Below are 20071 nucleotides of genomic sequence, written 5' to 3' on the forward strand. Positions count from 1 at the left end.
GTTCCCATTGGCAGAAGGGGCAAGAACTAGAGGACACAGATTGGCATACAAACCAAAGGCGACATAAGGAAAAACTTTTTTACGCAGCGAGTTGTGATGATCTGGAATGCGTTGCCTGAAAGGGCGGTGGAAGCAGATTCAATCGTGGCTTTCAAAAAGGAATTGGATAAATATTTGAAGGGAAAAAATTTGCAGGGCTACGGGGAAAGAGCGGGGAAATGGGACTAACTGGATTGCTCTTACAAAGAGCCGGCACAGGCTCGATGGGCCTAATGACCTCCTTCTGTGCTGTAACGATTCTATGATTCTATGATCTGAGAGGTCTGGAGGGGTCAGTTTGGGAGCAATCTTGCTACTCCGTTTTTTTTGATTGGCTTATTGCCCAAGCAGAAATTCTAGGCTAAGCTGTGTGAGCCCAGTGGCTACGCAAGAGCTGCCATAATGTTTATCGAACACAGGGTAATATGAAGGTGATGGTATTCCTCAAATGAGGAATTTTAATGGCATTTGTAACAAGGAGAAAGTAAATAGGAATTCTGGTGGCTGAAAAAATGATCTTTTAACGGGTTCACATCACCATTTGCTAATGGTTGGGCGAGTTAGTGTTTTCATGAGCAGTTGTGTAGCCATTAACCCATTCCTGCCCACAGTTCTCCATGTATCTACTAACACTTCCAATTGTACAATGTTTTATTGTGTCTAAGCATCTCAAAATGCGCCACACAATTCATTATGGCTCCCAATGTCAGCTTGGCTCAGTTGATAGCATTCTCAACTCTGCGGCAGTAGATGATAGGTTCACGCACATCTTGTGCACTGATTGACACTGCAGTGCAGTACTGAGGGGGTGCTGTATTGGTAAATGAGTTGTCTCCCAATCTACCATTCCAATTGTTCGGGTGAACATTGAAGATTTAATGGCACTATTTGAAAGAGAGCAGGGAGAACAGGCTCACATGCCTCCTTCAACCAACAAAATCATACAGTGATTAGGGGGTCTTTAATTTTATTGCTATTTCTGGGATCTTGCTTTGCGCAGGGTGGTTGCTGCATTTGCCTACATAACACTAATCACCGCTCTCCAAAGCAATTCATTGCAGACGAAACAGTGTTAACCTTTCTGGAGAGATGTGATAAAAAGTATATTCCTCCAGAATTCACACAATTTTTCTAACCGAGACACACTCGGCTATGCTGTAATAATCTTTGCCCTTGCTCTTTTCAGATATACGAGTATGGTTACCCATATCTGGAAATGGCATACGGTTCTTTTGAAAATCGGATTGAGTGGTCAGGCAGCAAAGCCACTGAAGATATTCAAGAAGCGACAATAACTGTCAGCAATATCACCTTTGATGATGCCGGAACCTACCAATGTTACTTCAACAGAACCTTTTCATTCAGCAATGGAGCGATCAGCTTCTTCACACAAGCAAACAAGACCATAGAACTGCATGTAGTAGCCGAAGGTATAATGCTCAGCTATGTCAAGGTGGACATGCGGCCGAACGGAATAGATTTTACTGGGAGATGGGTGAAGAAGGTAGAGATTCTAACAGCATGACTCCAATAGTTTTTTGATGAGGTAACAGAGAGGGTCGATGAGGGCAATGCAGTTGCATTTCCAAAAGGCGTTTGATAAAGTGCCACATAATAGGCTTGTCAACAAAGTTGAAGCCCATGGAATAAAAGGGGCAGCGGTAGCATGGACATGAAATCGGCTAAGAGACAGGAAACAGAGAGTAGTGGTGAACGGTTGTTTTTCGGACTGGAGGGAGGTGTATAGTGGTGTTCCCCAGGGGTCAGTACTAGGACCACTGCTTTTCTTGATATATATTAATGACCTGGACTTGCGGGTACAGGGCACAATTTCAAAATTTGCAGATGACACTAAGCTTGGAAGTGTAGTGAACAGTGAGGAGGATAGTGATAGACTTCAAGAGAGTGATAGACAGCCTGGTGGAATGGGCGGACACGTGGCAGATGAAATTTAATGCAGAAAAGTGCGAAGTGATACATTTTGGTAGGAAGAACCAGGAGAGGCAATATAAGCTAAATGGTACAATTCTATAAGATGTGCAGGAACAGAGAGATCTGGGGGTATATGTGGACAAATCGCTGAAGGTGGCAGGGCAGGTTGAGAAAGCAGTTAAAGAAGCATACAGGATCCTGGGCTTTATAAATAGAGGCATAGGGCCCGATATTACCATGACGGCAGGGTTCGTGGCAGGGGGTAGATTGGGAGCGAGGGTAATGCGCCCGGTGAAATCAGTCTGCTCCGCACGCAATCGCAGGCTGATTGGATCCACTTACCTGGTCTTCCGGGTTCCCCGGTGCTGAGCTGTGCGGCGGGTGGACTGAGCATGCACAATAAGGTCTGTCGGCTTGAGGAGCCCTATTTAAAGGGGCAGTCCTCCACTGACTGATGCTGCAAGAAATAGGAAAAATTACAGCATGGAGCAGCCCAGGGGGAAGGCTGCTCCCAGGTTTAATGATGCCTCACTCCAGCTGTTATTGGATGGGGTGAGGAGGAGGGGGAGGACAGAGATCTTCCCCCCCGGCAGGCGGGAGGAAGCGGCCTGCCTCTGCCACCAAGAAAGCCTGGCTCGAGGTGGCAGAGGAGGTCACCTGCACCACCAACATATCGCCCACCTCTATACAGTGCAGGAGGTGCTGCAATGACCTAAGTAGGTCAGCCAAAGTGAGTACAATTACTCATTCCCCGACACTCCGTCTGCCACATCACTGCCCCCACCCCACATCTCCTTCTGCACTGCCAACACTACTCTATCACATCACCCCTCATACCCACTCAAAGCTCATCCTCATCTTACCTGCACTTACTCACCTCGCCAGTACTCATCCCACCACTACCACTCAACCCAATCCTCATACAATCTAATGGCTCTATCTTATACGCACCCTCTCATGCATCTCTTTCACGGTCAGCCTCACTCAACCTGCCACTACCTGTGCTGCAGCCACAGGGCATGTATCACATATGTGCAGTAGGCAGCATAAGGCAAACGTGTCGTGAGCATGAAGGGGATGCACAAGGGTTTGAGGGTTTGTCATGGTTTTTACTTCTATTTAATTTCTGATCAACTCACATTACATATTATATTGGCACCACTACTGCCACGGCTTTGCGAATCTTGTCTGGTTTGTGCAATAATGCCCTTTCCTGAGGATCACAATGAAGACCCACAACTGATGCCACCCATTGTGTCACTGCAGAGTGGGTGTAGGTGTATTTGCAGGGCTCTTTTGTGCAGACTACTGAGAGACGTCGGCGATGTCCCCAGCGGCACCCTGGAAGGATGCGGAGGAGAAGTTGTTGAGGGCAGTGGTGACTTTGACATCGACAGGTAAGAAGATGGTGCTCGGGCCAGCCGGGAGCAGCTCGGCATGAAGGAGGCTGCAGATGTCCACGACTACATGTCGATTGACTCTGAGCCTCCGTGTGCACTGCTGCTCAGAGAGGTCCAGGAAGCTGAGCCTCGGTCTGTGGATCCTGTGGCGAGGGTAGTGCCCTCTGCGACGCATCTCTCTCTGCGGCTGCCCTCCCTCCTGCTGTGCAGGTGGATGTGTCACAGCACTCTGTTGTGGAGCTCCACGTGTCGGAGGTGGCCGGCGAGGCTGGTGATGCTGTTCGCCCTCCGAGGAGGTCATGACTGCAGCTACAGCGGCCCCCATCTGGAAGATGTACATCTGAGGGGGTCCGCAAGGTAGGTAAATGTGTCTGGACACCGGGGTAAATGTGCAAGTCGGTGAATTTTGTTGTTAGGAGGAGGGTGGTGGAGGCCAAACAGAGTGGCCTCCTGCAATGAGTGAGGGTCTCCCCCCACCACCTGTCAAATGGACCTTTGCAGCTGCCACAGGCTGATGGCTGCAACAGGTCCATTTGAACTGGGAGTGTTTCCCCCAGTACGGGAAACAGTCTTAGTCAGTTGCAAAATCCCAGCCCTGCTAAAATAACAGGTCAATCAGGTCTGTAAACAACCTGAAGTACCTGTTCAATTACTTTAAGTGGCATCCAACCGGCTTTAATTGCCGGCGGGAGTCCCACATGCGGGGGCTGCGCCCGCATGTGAGCGCGTCAGTGGGGAACCCGGAAATGGGGCGGGTTGGAGCCGGGCTCCGGACCCACCCCGGGAATCCCCGATTTTCGCAGCCCCCCCGCCATGAACGCACCCAATCGCGGGTGCTAAAATCGAGCCCATAGAGTACAAAAGCAAGGAAGTCATGATGAACCTTTATAAAACACTGGTTCGGCCACAACTGGAGTATTGTGTCCAGTTCTGGGCACTGCACTTTAGGAAAGATGTGAAGGCCTTGGAGAGGGTGCAGAAGATTCCAGGGATGAGGGACTTCATGGATAGACTGGAGAAGCTGGGGTTGTTCTCCTTAGAGCAGAGAAAGTTGAAAGGAGATTTGAAAGAAGTGTTCAAAATCATGAAAGGTCTAGACAGAGTAGGTAGAGAGAAACTGTTCCCATTGGTGGAAGGGTCAATAACCAGATTTAAGGTGATTGGCAAAAGAACCAAAGGCGACATAAGCGAGTGTTTAGGATCTGGAATGCACTGCCTGAGGGGGTGGTGGAGGCAGATTCAATCATGGCCTTCAAAAGGGAACTGGATAAATACTTGAAAGGAAAAAATTTGCAGGGGCTACAGGGAAAGGGCGGGGAGTGGGACTAGCTGGATTGCTCTTGCAGAGAGACGGCACATGCTCGACGGGCCGAGTAGCCTCCTTCCGTGCTGTTACCATTCTATGATTCTATGAGTAGCTAAACCTGATAAATACAAGAAACAACACAAAACACCAATCCTAAACCATAGGGGCAGAGGAGGAGAAAGGACAGGATTGAAACCCTCACTGGCCACTGTGTGGGGGAAGAGATGGGATCACCAGGAATACCAGGAACTATCTTGGAGGAGATGGCATAGGACTACGGGACGTCCAGAGATACCAGACACTGCTGGGGGAGTGCGCTGGACTGCAGAACTTCAACAACACTAGCCACTGATGGGGGAAGAAAGGGACAGGACGGTGGAAACCCATAGAAACAGGGACAGTCAGGGGCAAGGATAGGACACCAAAAAACACTGTGCATGTTGGAGAAGAGGAACTAGGTGTGGGATCCCAAGAAATACTAAGCACTAAGGTAAGGAGAGAAGGCTACAGGGCACTCAAAAACATCAGGCACTATCAGAGGAGGTGACCGGGTCATGGGACCTCCAGAAACATCAGGGAGCGCAGGGGAATATATAACATCAATTTCAATTTGGTTCATTCATTCTTGGTATTCTGTGCACAGCCCAACCCTAACCTAACCATTAACAAGCTTACCCTAATCCTAACCTAACCATTAACAAGCTTATCCCAATCCTAGCCTAACCATTAACAAGTTAATCTTTACCTAACCACCAACACCTAACTCTAACCCTAACCACCAACACCTAACTCTAACCCTAACCACCAACACCCAGCCCTAACCCTAATCACCAACACCTAACTCTAACCCTAACCACCAACACCCAGCCCTAACCCTAATCACCAACACCTAACTCTAACCCTAACCACCAACACCCAGCCCTAACCCTAATCACCAACACCTAACTCTAACCCTAACCACCAACACCCAGCCCTAACCCTAATCACCAACACCTAACTCTAACCCTAACCACCAACACCCAGCCCTAACCCTAATCACCAACACCTAACTCTAACCCTAACCACCAACACCCAGCCCTAACCCTAATCACCAACACCTAACTCTAACCCTAACCACCAACACCCAGCCCTAACCCTAATCACCAACACCTAACTCTAACCCTAACCACCAACACTGAACCCTAACCCTAATCACCAACACCTAACTCTAACCCTAACCACCAACACTGAACCCTAACCCTAATCACCAACACCTAACTCTAACCCTAACCACCAACACTGAACCCTAACCCTAACCCTAGTCAATGTGGAAGGAAGCAGCTCTGGATTTAGTTCTAGGGAATGAAATAGGGCAAGTGGAGTGTGCTTCAGTGGGAGAACATCTGCGTAATAGCGATCATAATATAATTAGGTTTAAAGTAGTTACAGAAAGGGACAAAGAAAAATCAACGGTGAAAATACCCAAATGGAAGAGAGCCAATTTCAGTGATTTGAGAAGGGATCGAGCACAGGTGGACTGGAAACAAAGATTGGCAAGAAAACAGTAAATGAGCAATGGCAGGCCTTCAAGGCAGAGATAGTTCAGATACAAACCGAGCATAGTCCCATAAGGAGGAAAGATGGGGCATCCCAAGCTAGAGCTCCCCGAATAACAAAGGAAATAGAGGTCAAAATAAAACAGAAAAAGGAGGTTTATGACAAATATCAGGTACAGAATACAGTCGAAAACCAGGCAGAATACAGAAAGAGCAGGGGGAAATTGAAAAAGGATATAAGAAGGACAAAGAGAGAGTATCAGAAAAGATTAGAGGAAAGGTTAACATAAAAGGGAACCCAAAAATATTTTATAAACAAATCTTCTTGTGAAGGCAGAGGGCATGACTGAGGTATTGAATGAGGACTTTGCATCTGTCTTCACAAAAGAAGAGGATAAGTTAATGTCACAGTAGAGAAGGGGGGAGGGATGAGTAGAGATATTGATAGAAAGGAGATGCTAACTAGGTTGGCATCGCTCAATGTTAACAAGTCATCCGGTCCAGGTGGGATGCATCCTAGGTTGCTGAGGGAAGCGAAGCTTGAGAAAGCAGAAACTCTGACCACAATCTTTCAATCCTCCTTGGATATGGGAACGGTGCCAGAGAACTGGAGGATTGCAAATGTTACACCCCTCTTCAAAAAACGGGAGAGGGATAAACCTGATAACTGCAGGCCAATCAGTCTAACGTCAGTGGTGGGAAAACTGCTAGAGACCATTGTCAAGGACAAAATTTATTCTCACTCGGAGAAACATGGGTTAGTAAGGGACAGCCAGCATGGATTTGTTAAAGGCAAATTGTATCTGACTAACCTGATTGACAATTGTAAACAATTTTACAACACCAAGTTATAGTCCAGCAATTTTATTTTAAATTCACAAGCTTTCGGAGATTTTCTCCTTCCTCAGGCAAATGTTTCAAGGGCTCCTTGAAGCCTACGCATTTATACATATAGAACAATACATGGTGTTTACAGACTGCCCCTGCAACTGCCCGTTGCCAAGGCAATCACCGTGTTCAGACAGAGAGGTGTCACCTGCAGAACCCCCGAATACACATTCAACAAAAAAACAAACAGGGAAAAAAAACAGAGAAAAAAAACACAGAGAGAGGCAGAAACATCCGGAAGGCAGAGAGAGCCAGCAAATGACCCATTATATTAAAAACAGATAACATTTGTTCGCTGGTGGGGTAACGTGTAGCGTGACATGAACCCAAGATCCCGGTTGAGGCCGTCCTCATGGGTGCGGAACTTGGCTATCAATTTCTGCTCGACGATTTTGCGTTGTCGTGTGTCTCGAAGGCCGCCTTGGAGTACGCTTACCCGAAGGTCGGTGGATGAATGTCCATGACTGCTGAAGTGTTCCCCGACTGGGAGGGAACCCTCCTGTTTGGCGATTGTTGCGCGGTGTCCGTTCATCCGTTGTCGCAGCGTCTGCATGGTCTCGCCAATGTACCATGCTCTGGGGCATCCTTTCCTGCAACGTATGAGGTAGACAACGTTGGCCGAGTCACAGGAGTATGAACCATGCACCTGGTGGGTGGTGTCCTCTCGTGTGATGGTGGTATCTGTGTCGATGATCTGGCATGTCTTGCAGAGGTTACCGTGGCAGGGTTGTGTGGCGTCGTGGACGCTGTTCTCTTGAAAGCTAGGTAGTTTGCTGCGAACGATGGTCTGTTTGAGGTTGGGTGGCTGTTTAAAGGCGAGTAGTGGAGGTGTGGGGATGGCCATAGCGAGGTGTTTGTCCTCATTGATGACATGTTGAAGGCTGCGGAGAACATGGCGTAGTTTCTCCGCTCCGGGGAAGTACTGGACGACAAAGGGTACTCTGTTGGTTGCGTCCCGTGTTAGTCTCCTGAGGAGGTCTATGCGATTTTTTGCTGTGGCCCGTCGGAACTGTCGATCGATGAGTCAAGCGTCATATCCCGTTCTTACTAGGGCGTCTTTCAGCGTCTGTAGGTGTCCATCGCGTTCCTCCTCGTCTGAGCAGACCCTGTGTATTCGCAGGGCCTGTCCATAGGGGATGGCCTCTTTGACGTGGTTAGGGTGGAAGCTGGAAAAGTGGAGCATCGTGAGGTTGTCCGTGGGCTTGCGGTAGAGTGAGGTGCTGAGGTGCCCGTCTTTGATGGAGATTCGTGTGTCCAAGAAAGAAACTGATTCTGAGGAGTAGTCCATGGTGAGCTTGATGGTGGGATGGAACTTGTTGATGTTATCGTGCAGTCTCTTTAGTGATTCCTTGCCGTGGGTCCATAGAAAGAAAATGTCGTCGATGTATCTGGTGTATAGTGTTGGTTGGAGGTCTTGTGCAGTGAAGAAGTCCTGCTCGAACTTGTGCATGAAAATGTTGGCGTATTGGGGTGCGAATTTGGTCCCCATGGCTGTTCCGTGTGTTTGGGTAAAGAACTGGTTATCGAAGGTGAAGACATTGTGATCCAGGATGAAGCGGATGAGTTGTAGGATGGCTTCCGGAGATTGGCTGTTGTTGGTGTTGAGTATTGATGCTGTCGCAGCGATGCCGTCATCGTGGGGGATACTGGTGTATAGTGCCGAGACGTCCATCGTGGTGAGAAGTGTTCCTGGTTCAACTGGTCCGTGGGTACTGAGTTTTTGTAGGAAGTCTGTAGTGTCACGACAGAAGCTGGGGGTTCCCTGTACGATGGGTTTAAGGATGCCCTCGATGTATCCAGAGAGGTTCTCACACAGGGTTCCGTTGCCTGATACGATGGGACGTCCGGGTGTGTTGGCTTTGTGTATCTTTGGGAGGCAGTAGAAGTCTCCCACGCGGGGATTACGTGGGATGAGAATGCGTAGGATGCTTTGAAGGTCTGGATCGAAGGTTGAACCAGGAACACTTCTCACCACGATGGACGTCTCGGCACTATACACCAGTATCCCCCACGATGACGGCATCGCTGCGACAGCATCAATACTCAACACCAACAACAGCCAATCTCCGGAAGCCATCCTACAACTCATCCGCTTCATCCTGGATCACAATGTCTTCACCTTCGATAACCAGTTCTTTACCCAAACACACGGAACAGCCATGGGGACCAAATTCGCACCCCAATACGCCAACATTTTCATGCACAAGTTCGAGCAGGACTTCTTCACTGCACAAGACCTCCAACCAACACTATACACCAGATACATCGACGACATTTTCTTTCTATGGACCCACGGCAAGGAATCACTAAAGAGACTGCACGATAACATCAACAAGTTCCATCCCACCATCAAGCTCACCATGGACTACTCCTCAGAATCAGTTTCTTTCTTGGACACACGAATCTCCATCAAAGACGGGCACCTCAGCACCTCACTCTACCGCAAGCCCACGGACAACCTCACGATGCTCCACTTTTCCAGCTTCCACCCTAACCACGTCAAAGAGGCCATCCCCTATGGACAGGCCCTGCGAATACACAGGGTCTGCTCAGACGAGGAGGAACGCGATGGACACCTACAGACGCTGAAAGACGCCCTAGTAAGAACGGGATATGACGCTCGACTCATCGATCGACAGTTCCGACGGGCCACAGCAAAAAATCGCATAGACCTCCTCAGGAGACTAACACGGGACGCAACCAACAGAGTACCCTTTGTCGTCCAGTACTTCCCCGGAGCGGAGAAACTACGCCATGTTCTCCGCAGCCTTCAACATGTCATCAATGAGGACAAACACCTCGCTATGGCCATCCCCACACCTCCACTACTCGCCTTTAAACAGCCACCCAACCTCAAACAGACCATCGTTCGCAGCAAACTACCTAGCTTTCAAGAGGACAGCGTCCACGACGCCACACAACCCTGCCACGGTAACCTCTGCAAGACATGCCAGATCATCGACACAGATACCACCATCACACGAGAGGACACCACCCACCAGGTGCATGGTTCATACTCCTGTGACTCGGCCAACGTTGTCTACCTCATACGTTGCAGGAAAGGATGCCCCAGAGCATGGTACATTGGCGAGACCATGCAGACGCTGCGACAACGGATGAACGGACACCGCGCAACAATCGCCAAACAGGAGGGTTCCCTCCCAGTCGGGGAACACTTCAGCAGTCATGGACATTCATCCACCGACCTTCGGGTAAGCGTACTCCAAGGCGGCCTTCGAGACACACGACAACGCAAAATCGTCGAGCAGAAATTGATAGCCAAGTTCCGCACCCATGAGGACGGCCTCAACCGGGATCTTGGGTTCATGTCACGCTACACGTTACCCCACCAGCGAACAAATGTTATCTGTTTTTAATATAATGGGTCATTTGCTGGCTCTCTCTGCCTTCCGGATGTTTCTGCCTCTCTCTGTGTTTTTTTCTCTGTTTTTTTTCCCTGTTTGTTTTTTTGTTGAATGTGTATTCGGGGGTTCTGCAGGTGACACCTCTCTGTCTGAACATGGTGATTGCCTTGGCAACGGGCAGTTGCAGGGGCAGTCTGTAAACACCATGTATTGTTCTATATGTATAAATGCGTAGGCTTCAAGGAGCCCTTGAAACATTTGCCTGAGGAAGGAGAAAATCTCCGAAAGCTTGTGAATTTAAAATAAAATTGCTGGACTATAACTTGGTGTTGTAAAATTGTTTACAATTGTCAACCCCAGTCCATCACCGGCATCTCCACATCATAACCTGATTGAGTTCTTTGATGAAGTAACAGGGGGTTGATGAGTGTAGTGCAGTAGATGTATAGATGGACTTTCAAAAGGCATTTGATGAATAACCACATAACGGACTTATTCGGAAAATAGAAGCACATGGGATTAAAGGGACAGGGGTAACTTGGGGACATAATTGGCTAAGGGATAGGAGGCAGAGAGTAGTGGTGAACGGATGTTTTTCTGACTGGAGAGAAGAATGCAATGGGGTCCCCCAGGGGTCAGTGTTAGGACCATTGCTTTTCTTGTTATATATAAATGGACTAGGTATAGGGAGTACAATTTCGAAGTTTGGGGGTGATACAAAACTTGGAAATGTAGTAAATAGTGAGGGGGATAGTAGCAGACTTCAAGACATAGACAGACTGGTGAAATAGGCAGACACAGGGCAGATGTAATTTAATGCGGATAAGTGTGAAATGACTATTTTGATGGTACTATTTTGAGGTGGGCGCAAGAGCAGAGGGACCTGGGGGTGTATATTCACAAATCTTTGAAGGTGGCAGGGAAAGTTGATAAGGCAGTTAAGAAAGCATATGGGATACTTGGCTTTGTAAATAGGGGCATGGAATACAAAAACAAGGAAGTTATGCTAAACCTTTACAAATCACTGGTTAGGCCTCAGCTGGAATATTGTGTCCAATTCTGGGCATCACTCTTTAGGAAGGATGTCAAGGCCTTGGAGAGGGTACAGAGGAGGTTTACCAGGATGATACCAGGGATGAGGAACTTCAGTGATGTGAAGAGACTGGAGAAGCTGGGATTGTTCTCCTTAGAGCAGGGAAGGTTAAAGGGAGACCTAATGGAGGTATTCAAAATCATGAGGGGTTTTGATAGAGCAAGTGGGGAGAAACAGTTTCCACTGGCAAGTGGGTCGATAACCAAAGGTCATAGATTTAAAATAATTGGCAAAAAATCTAGAGGAGAAATTAAGAGAATTTTTTTCACACGGAGGGTTAAGATCTGAAACGCATTACCTGGAAGGGCGGTGGGAGCAGATTCCATAGGAACTTTCAAAAGACAATTGGCCATGTATTTGAAGAGGACTAATTTGCAGGGTTATGGGGAAAAAGCTGGGGTGTGGGTCTAAATTGGACAGCTCTTTCAAAGAGTTCTTTAAAAAATACATAAACTTATTATATTTATGAAAAATTAATAAAATGCTCTTTGACCTTATTATGAGACTGTGAACACGTTCAGGAGAAATTGAAGGGATGGGGTGAACGATGATGGGATGGCTGTGGATGGAGTCACAGGTCATATAAAGGTCGAAGGTGCATCAAACGCAAGTCTCCTTTTTTGATAAATCCCACTTTAGCCACTGATTTTGATGACCAGCAGCACAGGAATTGGAACCTACTGCAGGGTTAATGTCAGAATTACAGGTGCGACAGGTCGAATGGCCTCCTTCTGTGCTGTAAGATTATGTAATTCTAACCTTAAACCCACTGCTAACCTTAAACCCAGTCCTAACTATAAACCCAGTCCCAACCTTAAATTAACTATAAACTGAGGAGAACTAGACTGGAGAGTCTAGAACTAGGGGGCATCGTCTCAGGATAAGGGGTCGGCCATTCAAGACTGAGATGAGGAGGAATTTCTTCACGCAGAGGGTTGTGAATCTTTGGAATTCTTTACCCCAGAGGGCTGTGGATGCTGAGTTGTTGAGTATATTCAAGGTTGAGATCGATAGATTTTTGGACTTTTTGGGGAATCAAGGGATATGGGGATCGGGCAGGAAAGTGGAGTTGAGGTCGAAGATTGAATGGCGGAGCAGGCTCGAGGGGCCGAATGGCCCACTCCTGCTCCTATTTCTTATGTCCTTATGTTCTTCTGTTCCTAACCTTAAACCCAGTCCTAACCTTAAACCCACTCCTAACACTAAACCCATCGCTAGCTCAAACCAATCACTGTCTCTAAACCCACTCCTAACTTCAAACCAGAAGAGAAAAAGATTACATTTTGTGACCTTGTCAGAAGATAATAGAAGCCATACAACTAGTACCAAATGAGAGAAACACAACAGAATCTGTCAACAATCCCAGTCCATTTAAACTACTGTCTGAAATATGCATATTCCGAGGTGCACCATTGGCTGTGGAGGATATGTTAAAGTCCAAGGGATCCTGACTTGAACTTGATTCCTGAATCATCCTGGAATGCAAATTTAACCCCTGGCTTCTCTTCACTACAAACCGTCTCCTTAAACTCCTCTCCCCTACTCCCTCCACCCTCACCTCCAACAACAAGTGCGAGGAGCTCATGGGCTTCTTTGTCGCTAAGATTGAGACCATCCGTTCAGCTGCCTCTGCCACTTCCCTCCCTTCCCCTAGCTCACCAAGCCAAACTTCCCCAAGGATCCCCCCTGCCTTCACCCTGAACTGGCATCTTTCTTTAGTTTCTCTCTGACCTGCCCTCATGCCATCTCCGCGCTCATCTTGACCATGAGATGTCCTGTTCCCGCGACCCTATTCCCACCAAACTGCTGACCCCCCAATTTCCCTTCCCGGCCCCCATGTTAGCTGATTTTGGAAACAGTTCTCTAGATTCACTTCTCTAGATACAGGAACTGTCTCTCTGGATTGGAAAATTGCACATGTCACTTCGCTTTTTAAGAAAGGAGAGAGAGGGAAACCAGGGAATTATAGACCAGTTGGCCTAACATCTGTTGTGGGGAAAATGCTGGAGTCTATAATTAAGGATAGGGTGACTGAACACATCGAATTTCCAGTTAATCAGAGAGAGCCAGCATGGATTTGTGAAAGGTAGGTCGTGCCTGACAAACCTGATTGAATTTTTTGAAGAGGTGACTAAAGTAGTGGATAGGGGAATGTCAATGGATGTTATTTATATGGACTTCCAGAAGGCATTTGATAAGGTCCCACATAAGAGACTGTTAGCTAAGATAGAAGCCCATGGAATCGAGGGAAAAGTACGGACTTGGTTCGGAAGTTGGCTGAGCGAAAGGCGACAGAGAGTAGGGATAATGGGTAGGTACTCACATTGGCAGGATGTGACTAGTGGAGTCCCGCAGGGACCTGTCTTGGGGCCTCAATTATTCACAATATGTATTAACGACTTAGATGAAGGCATAGAAAGTCTCATATCTAAGTTTGCCAATGACACAAAGATTGGTGGCATTGTAAGCAGTGTAGATGAGAACATAAAATTACAAAGCGATATTGATAGATTAGGTGAATGGGCAAAACTGTGGCAAATGGAAATCAATGTAGACAAATGTGAGGTCATCCACTTTGGATCAAAGAAGGATAGAACAGGGTACTTTCTAAATGGTAAAAAGTTAAAAACAGTGGATGTCCAAAGGGACCTAGGGGTTCAGGTACATAGATCATTGAAGTGATATGAGCAGGTGCAGAAAATAATCAATAAGGCTAATGGAATGCTGGCCTTTATATCGAGAGGACTAGAGTACAATGGGGTAGAAGTTATGCTGCAGCTATACAAAACCCTGGTTAGACCGCACCTGGAGTACTGTGAGCAGTTCTGGGCACCGCACCTTCGGAAGGACACATTGGCTTTGGAGGGAGTGCAGCGTAGGTTTACTAGAATGATACCCGGACTTCAAGGGTTAAGTTACGAGGAGAGATTACACAAATTGGGATTGTATTCTCCCGAGTTTAGAAGGTTAAGGGGTGATCTGATCGAAGTTTATAAGATATTAAGGGGAACGGATAGGGTGGATAGAGAGAAACTATTTCCGCTGGTTGGGGATTCTAGGAGTAGGAGGCACAGTCTAAAAATTAGAGCCAGACCTTTCAGGAGCGAGATTAGAAAACATTTCTACACACAAAGGGTGGTAAAAGTTTGGAACTCTCTTCCGCAAACGGCAATTGATTCTAGCTCAATTGCTACATTTAAATCTGAGATTGATAGTTTTTTGGCAACCAAAGGTATTAAGGGATATGGGCCACAGGCAGGTATATGGAGTTAGATCACAGATCATCCATGATCTTATCAAATGGTGGAGCAGGCACGAGGGGCTGAATGGCCTACTCCTATGTTCCTATGTTCCTCAGGTTCTGTCCCCCTCCCCTTCAAATCTGTCATCATCACCCCCCACCTCAAAGAAACCACCCTTCACCCCTCTGTCCTTGCAAATTACAATCCCATCTCCAACCTCCCTTTCCTCTCAAAAGTCCTTGAATATGTTACTGCCTCCTAAATCCCGCATCTTTCCCGCAACTCCATGTTTGAAACCCTCCATTAAGTTTTCCGCCTCTGCCACAGTACTGAACCATCCCTTATCAAAGTCACAAATGACATCCTCTGTGACTATGACCGTGGTAAACTATCCCTCCTCATCCTTCTTGACCTGTCTGCAGCTTTTGACATGGTTGACTACATCATCCTCCTCCAACACCTCTCCTCCCTCATCCAGCTGGGTGGGACTGCGCTTTCCTGGTTCCATTACTGTCTATCCAGTCGTAGCCAGAGAATCACCTGCAATGGCTTCTCTTCCTGTTCCCGCACCGTTACCTCTGGAGTCCCCCAAGGATCTATCCTTGGCCCCCTCCTATTTCTCACCTACACGCTGCCCCTCGGCGACATCATCCGAAAACACAATGTCAAGTTCCACATGTGAGCTGACGACACCCAGCTCTACCTCACCACCAACTTTCTTGACCCCTCCACTGTCTCTGATTTGTCACGCTGCTTGTCTGACATCCAGTATTGGATGAGCAGAAATTTCCCCCAAATAAACATTGTCCATCCATTCAGCTGCCTCTACCACTTCCCTCCCTTCCCCTAGCCCACAAAGCCAAACTTCCCCTACGGTTCCCCCCTGCCCTAGCCCTGAACTCGCATCTTTCTCTAGTTTCTCTTCTATTTCCCCTCATGCCCTGTCCGAACTTATTTTGACCATGAGACCCACCTCCAGCTCCCTCGACCCTATTTCCACCCAACTTCCCTTCCTGGCCCACATATTAGCTGATATTGCTAACGGCTTCTTCTCCTCAGGTACTGGCCCCCTCCCCTTCAAATCTGCTGCCATTGCCCCCCCCCTCCTCAAAAAACTCACCCCCCACCTTGCAAACTATTGCACCATCTTCAACCTCCATCTCCTCTTCAAAGTCCTTGAATGTGTTGTTGCCTCCCAAATCTGTGCCCATCTTTCCCACAACTCCATGTTTGAATCCCTCCAATCAGGTTCCCACCCCTTCTACAGTACTGAAACGTCCCTTATCAAAGTCACAAATGACATCCTCTGTGACTGTGACCGTGGTAAACTATCCTTCCTCATCCTTCTTGACCTGTCTGTAGCCTTTGACATGGTTGACTACATCATTCTCCTCCAACGCCTCTCTATTGTCCAGCTGGGTGGGACTGCCCTCGCCTCATTCCATTCTTATTTATCCGGTCGTAGCCAGAGAATCACCTGCAATGGCTTCTCTTCCCGCTCCCACACCGTTACCTCTGGAGTCCCCCAAGGATCTATCCTTGGCCCCCTCCTATTTCTCATCCACATGCTACCCCTCAACAACATCATCCGAAAACACTACATCAGATTCCACATGTACACTGACAGCTCCCAGCTCTACCTCACCACCACCTCCATCGACCACTCCACTGTGTCATTTGTCACATTGCTTGTCCAATATCCAGTACTGGATGAGCTGAAATTTCCCCCAATTAAATATTGGGACGACCAAAGCCATTGTCTTTGGTCCCTGCCACAAACTCCGTTCCCTAGGCCACCGACTCCATCCCTCTCCCTGGCCACCGACTCCATCCCTCTCCCCGGCCACTGTCTGAGGCTGAACCAGACCGTTCGCAACCTTGGCCTCCTGTTTGACCCTGAGATGAGCTTCTGACCACATATATGCTCCATCACCAAGACCGCCTACTTCCACCTCTGTAACATCACCCGTCTCCGCCCCTGCCTCAGCTCATCTGCTGCTGAAATTCTCATCCATGCCTTTGTTACCTCTAGATTTAACTATTCGAATGCTCGCCTGGCCGGCCTCCCATCTTCCACCCTCCATAAACTTGAGCTCGTCCAAAACTCTGCTGCCCATATCCTAACTCTCACCAAGTTCCGTTCACCCAACACCCCCTGTGCTCACTAACCTACATTAGCTCCCAGTCCAGGAACGCCTCGATTTTAAAATTCTCATCCTTGTTTTTGAATCCCTCTGAGGCCTCGCCCCCCTCCCTATCTCTGTAACCTCCTCCAGCCCTACGACCCTTCGAGATCTCTGCGCTCCTCCAATTCTGGCCTCTCGTGCATCCCAGATTTTAATCGCTCCCACCATTGGCGGCCGTGCCTTCAGCTGCCTAAGCCCTAAGCTCTGGAATTCCCTCCGTAAATCTCTCCAGCTCTCTCTCCTCCTTTAAGATGCTCCTTAAAACCTACCTCTTTGACGAAGCTTTTGGTCACCTGTCCTAATATCTCCTTATGTGGCTCGGGGTCAAATTTTGTTTGATAATCGCTCCTGTGAAGTGCCCTGGGAGGTTCTCCTGTGTTAGAGGTGCTATATAAATGCAAGTTGTTGTTGTTGTCAAAGATTGGCGGAGAGCCAGTGGGCTAATCTCCCGACTTAATGCTACTGGTGGGAATCCTCAACTGAAGGAAATACATATCGAAGATTTGGGTGATTTTCTAACCCCTTAAAATCAAGGTAATCTTTGTTTTAATTGAAACACATTCTGTTTTTCTCCAGCAAACAGAAAATTGGCCTCCATCATTGGAGAGATTATGATGTACTTTCTGAATGTAGTACTGACACTGTGGCTGTTTGCAGAAATGCTTTATTGCTATCGGAAGATCGCAGCTGCTGGAGAGGAGGCTATTCAAGAGAATGCGTGAGTATTAAAATAAAGAGGTCTGATTGAACCTGCGACACAGCACAGGCAAGTTAACACTTTTCCATTGACGAGAGACACAAGTTCCAGGTCCATTCATTCAGAAATTTTCAAACAATCTGCAGTCTGCCAGAATTCCCATCTGACTTTGCCACAAAAGCTTTATATTAAATACATTTATACAAAATACACAATTGGATGCAAAATAATAAGCATGGATTAAGGGCTAGTCACTAACAGTATAAATAATGAGCATGGATTAAGGACTAGTCACTAACAGTATAAATAATGAGCGTGGATTAAGCACTAGTCACTAACAGTATAAATAATGAGCGTGGATTAAGGACTAGTCACTAACAGTATAAATAATGAGCGTGGATTAAGGACTAGTCACTAACAGTATAAATAATTGTAAACAATTTTACAACACCAAGTTATAGTCCAGCAATTTTATTTTAAATTCACAAGCTTTCAGAGGCTTCCCCCTTCGTCAGGTGAACGATGTGAATAATGAGCGTGGATTAAGGACTAGTCACTAACAGTATAAATAATGAGTGTGGATTAAGGACTAGTCACTAACAGTATAAATAATGAGCGTGGATTAAGGACTAGTCACTAACAGTATAAATAATGAGCGTGGATTAAGGACTAGTCACTAACAGTATAAATAATGAGCGTGGATTAAGGACTAGTCACTAACAGTATAAATAATGAGCGTGGATTAAGGACTAGTCACTAACAGTATAAATAATGAGCGTGGATTAAGGACTAGTCACTAACAGTATAAATAATGAGCGTGGATTAAGGACTAGTCACTAACAGTCTAAATAATGAGCGTGGATTAAGGACTAGTCACTAACAGTATAAATAATGAGCGTGGATTAAGGACTAGTCACTAACAGTATAAATAATGAGCGTGGATTAAGGGCTAGTCACTAACAGTATAAATAATGAGAGTGGATTAAGGACTAGTCACTAACAGTATAAATAATGATGTGGAGATGCCGGTGATGGACTGGGGTGGACAAATGTAAGATTCCCAGTATAAATAATGAGAGTGGATTAAGGACTAGTCACTAACAGTATAAATAATGAGTGTGGATTAAGGACTAGTCACTAACAGTATAAATAATGAGCATGGATTAAGGGCTAGTCACTAACAGTATAAATAATGAGAGTGGATTAAGGACTAGTCACTAACAGTATAAATAATGAGCATGGATTAAGGACTAGTCACTAACAGTATAAATAATGAGTGTGGATTAAGGACTAGTCACTAACAGTACAAAGTGCACAAAAAAACTGGGAACGATTTTTACCAGAAGCAGATTGGAAAAGAATTAAAATATTCATAACATTACTGGGGTTTAGGTTGCATAGTGGGCATACGAGTCTCCACTCACTGCAAGAGTCCCACATGAAACAAGTTTGTGACAAACCTGGATATGAATTTGCACTAAATTGACAATCTCCCAAATCCAGAAAGTCACGTCAGTGTAGCACACTTCTTGGATTGTGGCTAAGATGCATAAAATGGCACACAGTGGAGGGAGCTTCACCCAGTATCTCTCCCATGCTGAACCTAATTTGGGAGTGTTTGACGCGGCAGTGTAGAGGGAGCTATACTCTGTATTTAGTCCGTGCTGTACCTGCCCTGGGAGTGTTTGATGGGACAGTGTAGAAGGAGCTTTACTCTGTATCTAACCCTGTACCTGCCCTGGGAGTGTTTGACGGGACAGTGTAGAGGGAGCTTTACTCTGTATCTAACCCGTGCTATACCTGCCCTGGGAGTGTTTGATGGGACAGTGTAGAGGGAGCTTTATTTACTCTGTATCTAACCCGTGCTGTACCTGCCCTGGGAGTGTTTGACGGGACAGTGTAGAGGGAGCTTTACTCTGTATCTAACCCGTGCTATACCTGCCCTGGGAGTGTTTGATACTAACCTGAAGTGTAAAGAGTTTACAAGAAACAAGCTTGATGGTTACCTGTGGAATGAAGAGGTGAATGTGAAGGATCGGTCAGAGAACTAAGCAATATAAGAGATTAGGTGTGAATTTCCCAGCTGTTGGGCTTAGAACAGGTGGAAGGGCAGTGCAGGATCTGTTAAAGAAGAGTTTAGGAAATTGTACAGTTATCAGCACCAGAGGATGGAAATAGGAGAAAAAGATAAAGAGGGAATCAGATATGTGGGCAGTGATAATGATTGGAGAGATAACTGTGAGGAATTTGATTCTAACAATGGAGTAGGACAGACCAAGGTTAGGGTGTATTCTATATCTGGAGCTGGGTTAGGGTTAGGGCGTATTCTATATCTGGAGCTGGGTTAGGGTTAGGGTGTATTCTATATCTGAAGCTGGGTTAGGGTTA

General features: G+C 46.8%; 1 protein-coding gene across 1 annotated transcript in view; it reads left to right on the plus strand.

Moving 5' to 3' along the window:
* The window catches only part of LOC137306270 (sodium channel subunit beta-1-like), a 53980-nt gene that overhangs the window by 25802 nt on the left and 8107 nt on the right, over positions 1-20071 (plus strand). Inside the window, exons 3-4 of the mRNA XM_067975431.1 lie at positions 1226-1469; positions 17563-17704. Coding sequence (XP_067831532.1) covers positions 1226-1469; positions 17563-17704 — 386 coding nt within the window. The remainder of the gene's footprint in view (positions 1-1225; positions 1470-17562; positions 17705-20071) is intronic.

This window comes from Heptranchias perlo, chromosome 42 (assembly GCF_035084215.1).
Source record: "Heptranchias perlo isolate sHepPer1 chromosome 42, sHepPer1.hap1, whole genome shotgun sequence".
NCBI classification, from domain to species: domain Eukaryota; kingdom Metazoa; phylum Chordata; class Chondrichthyes; order Hexanchiformes; family Hexanchidae; genus Heptranchias; species Heptranchias perlo.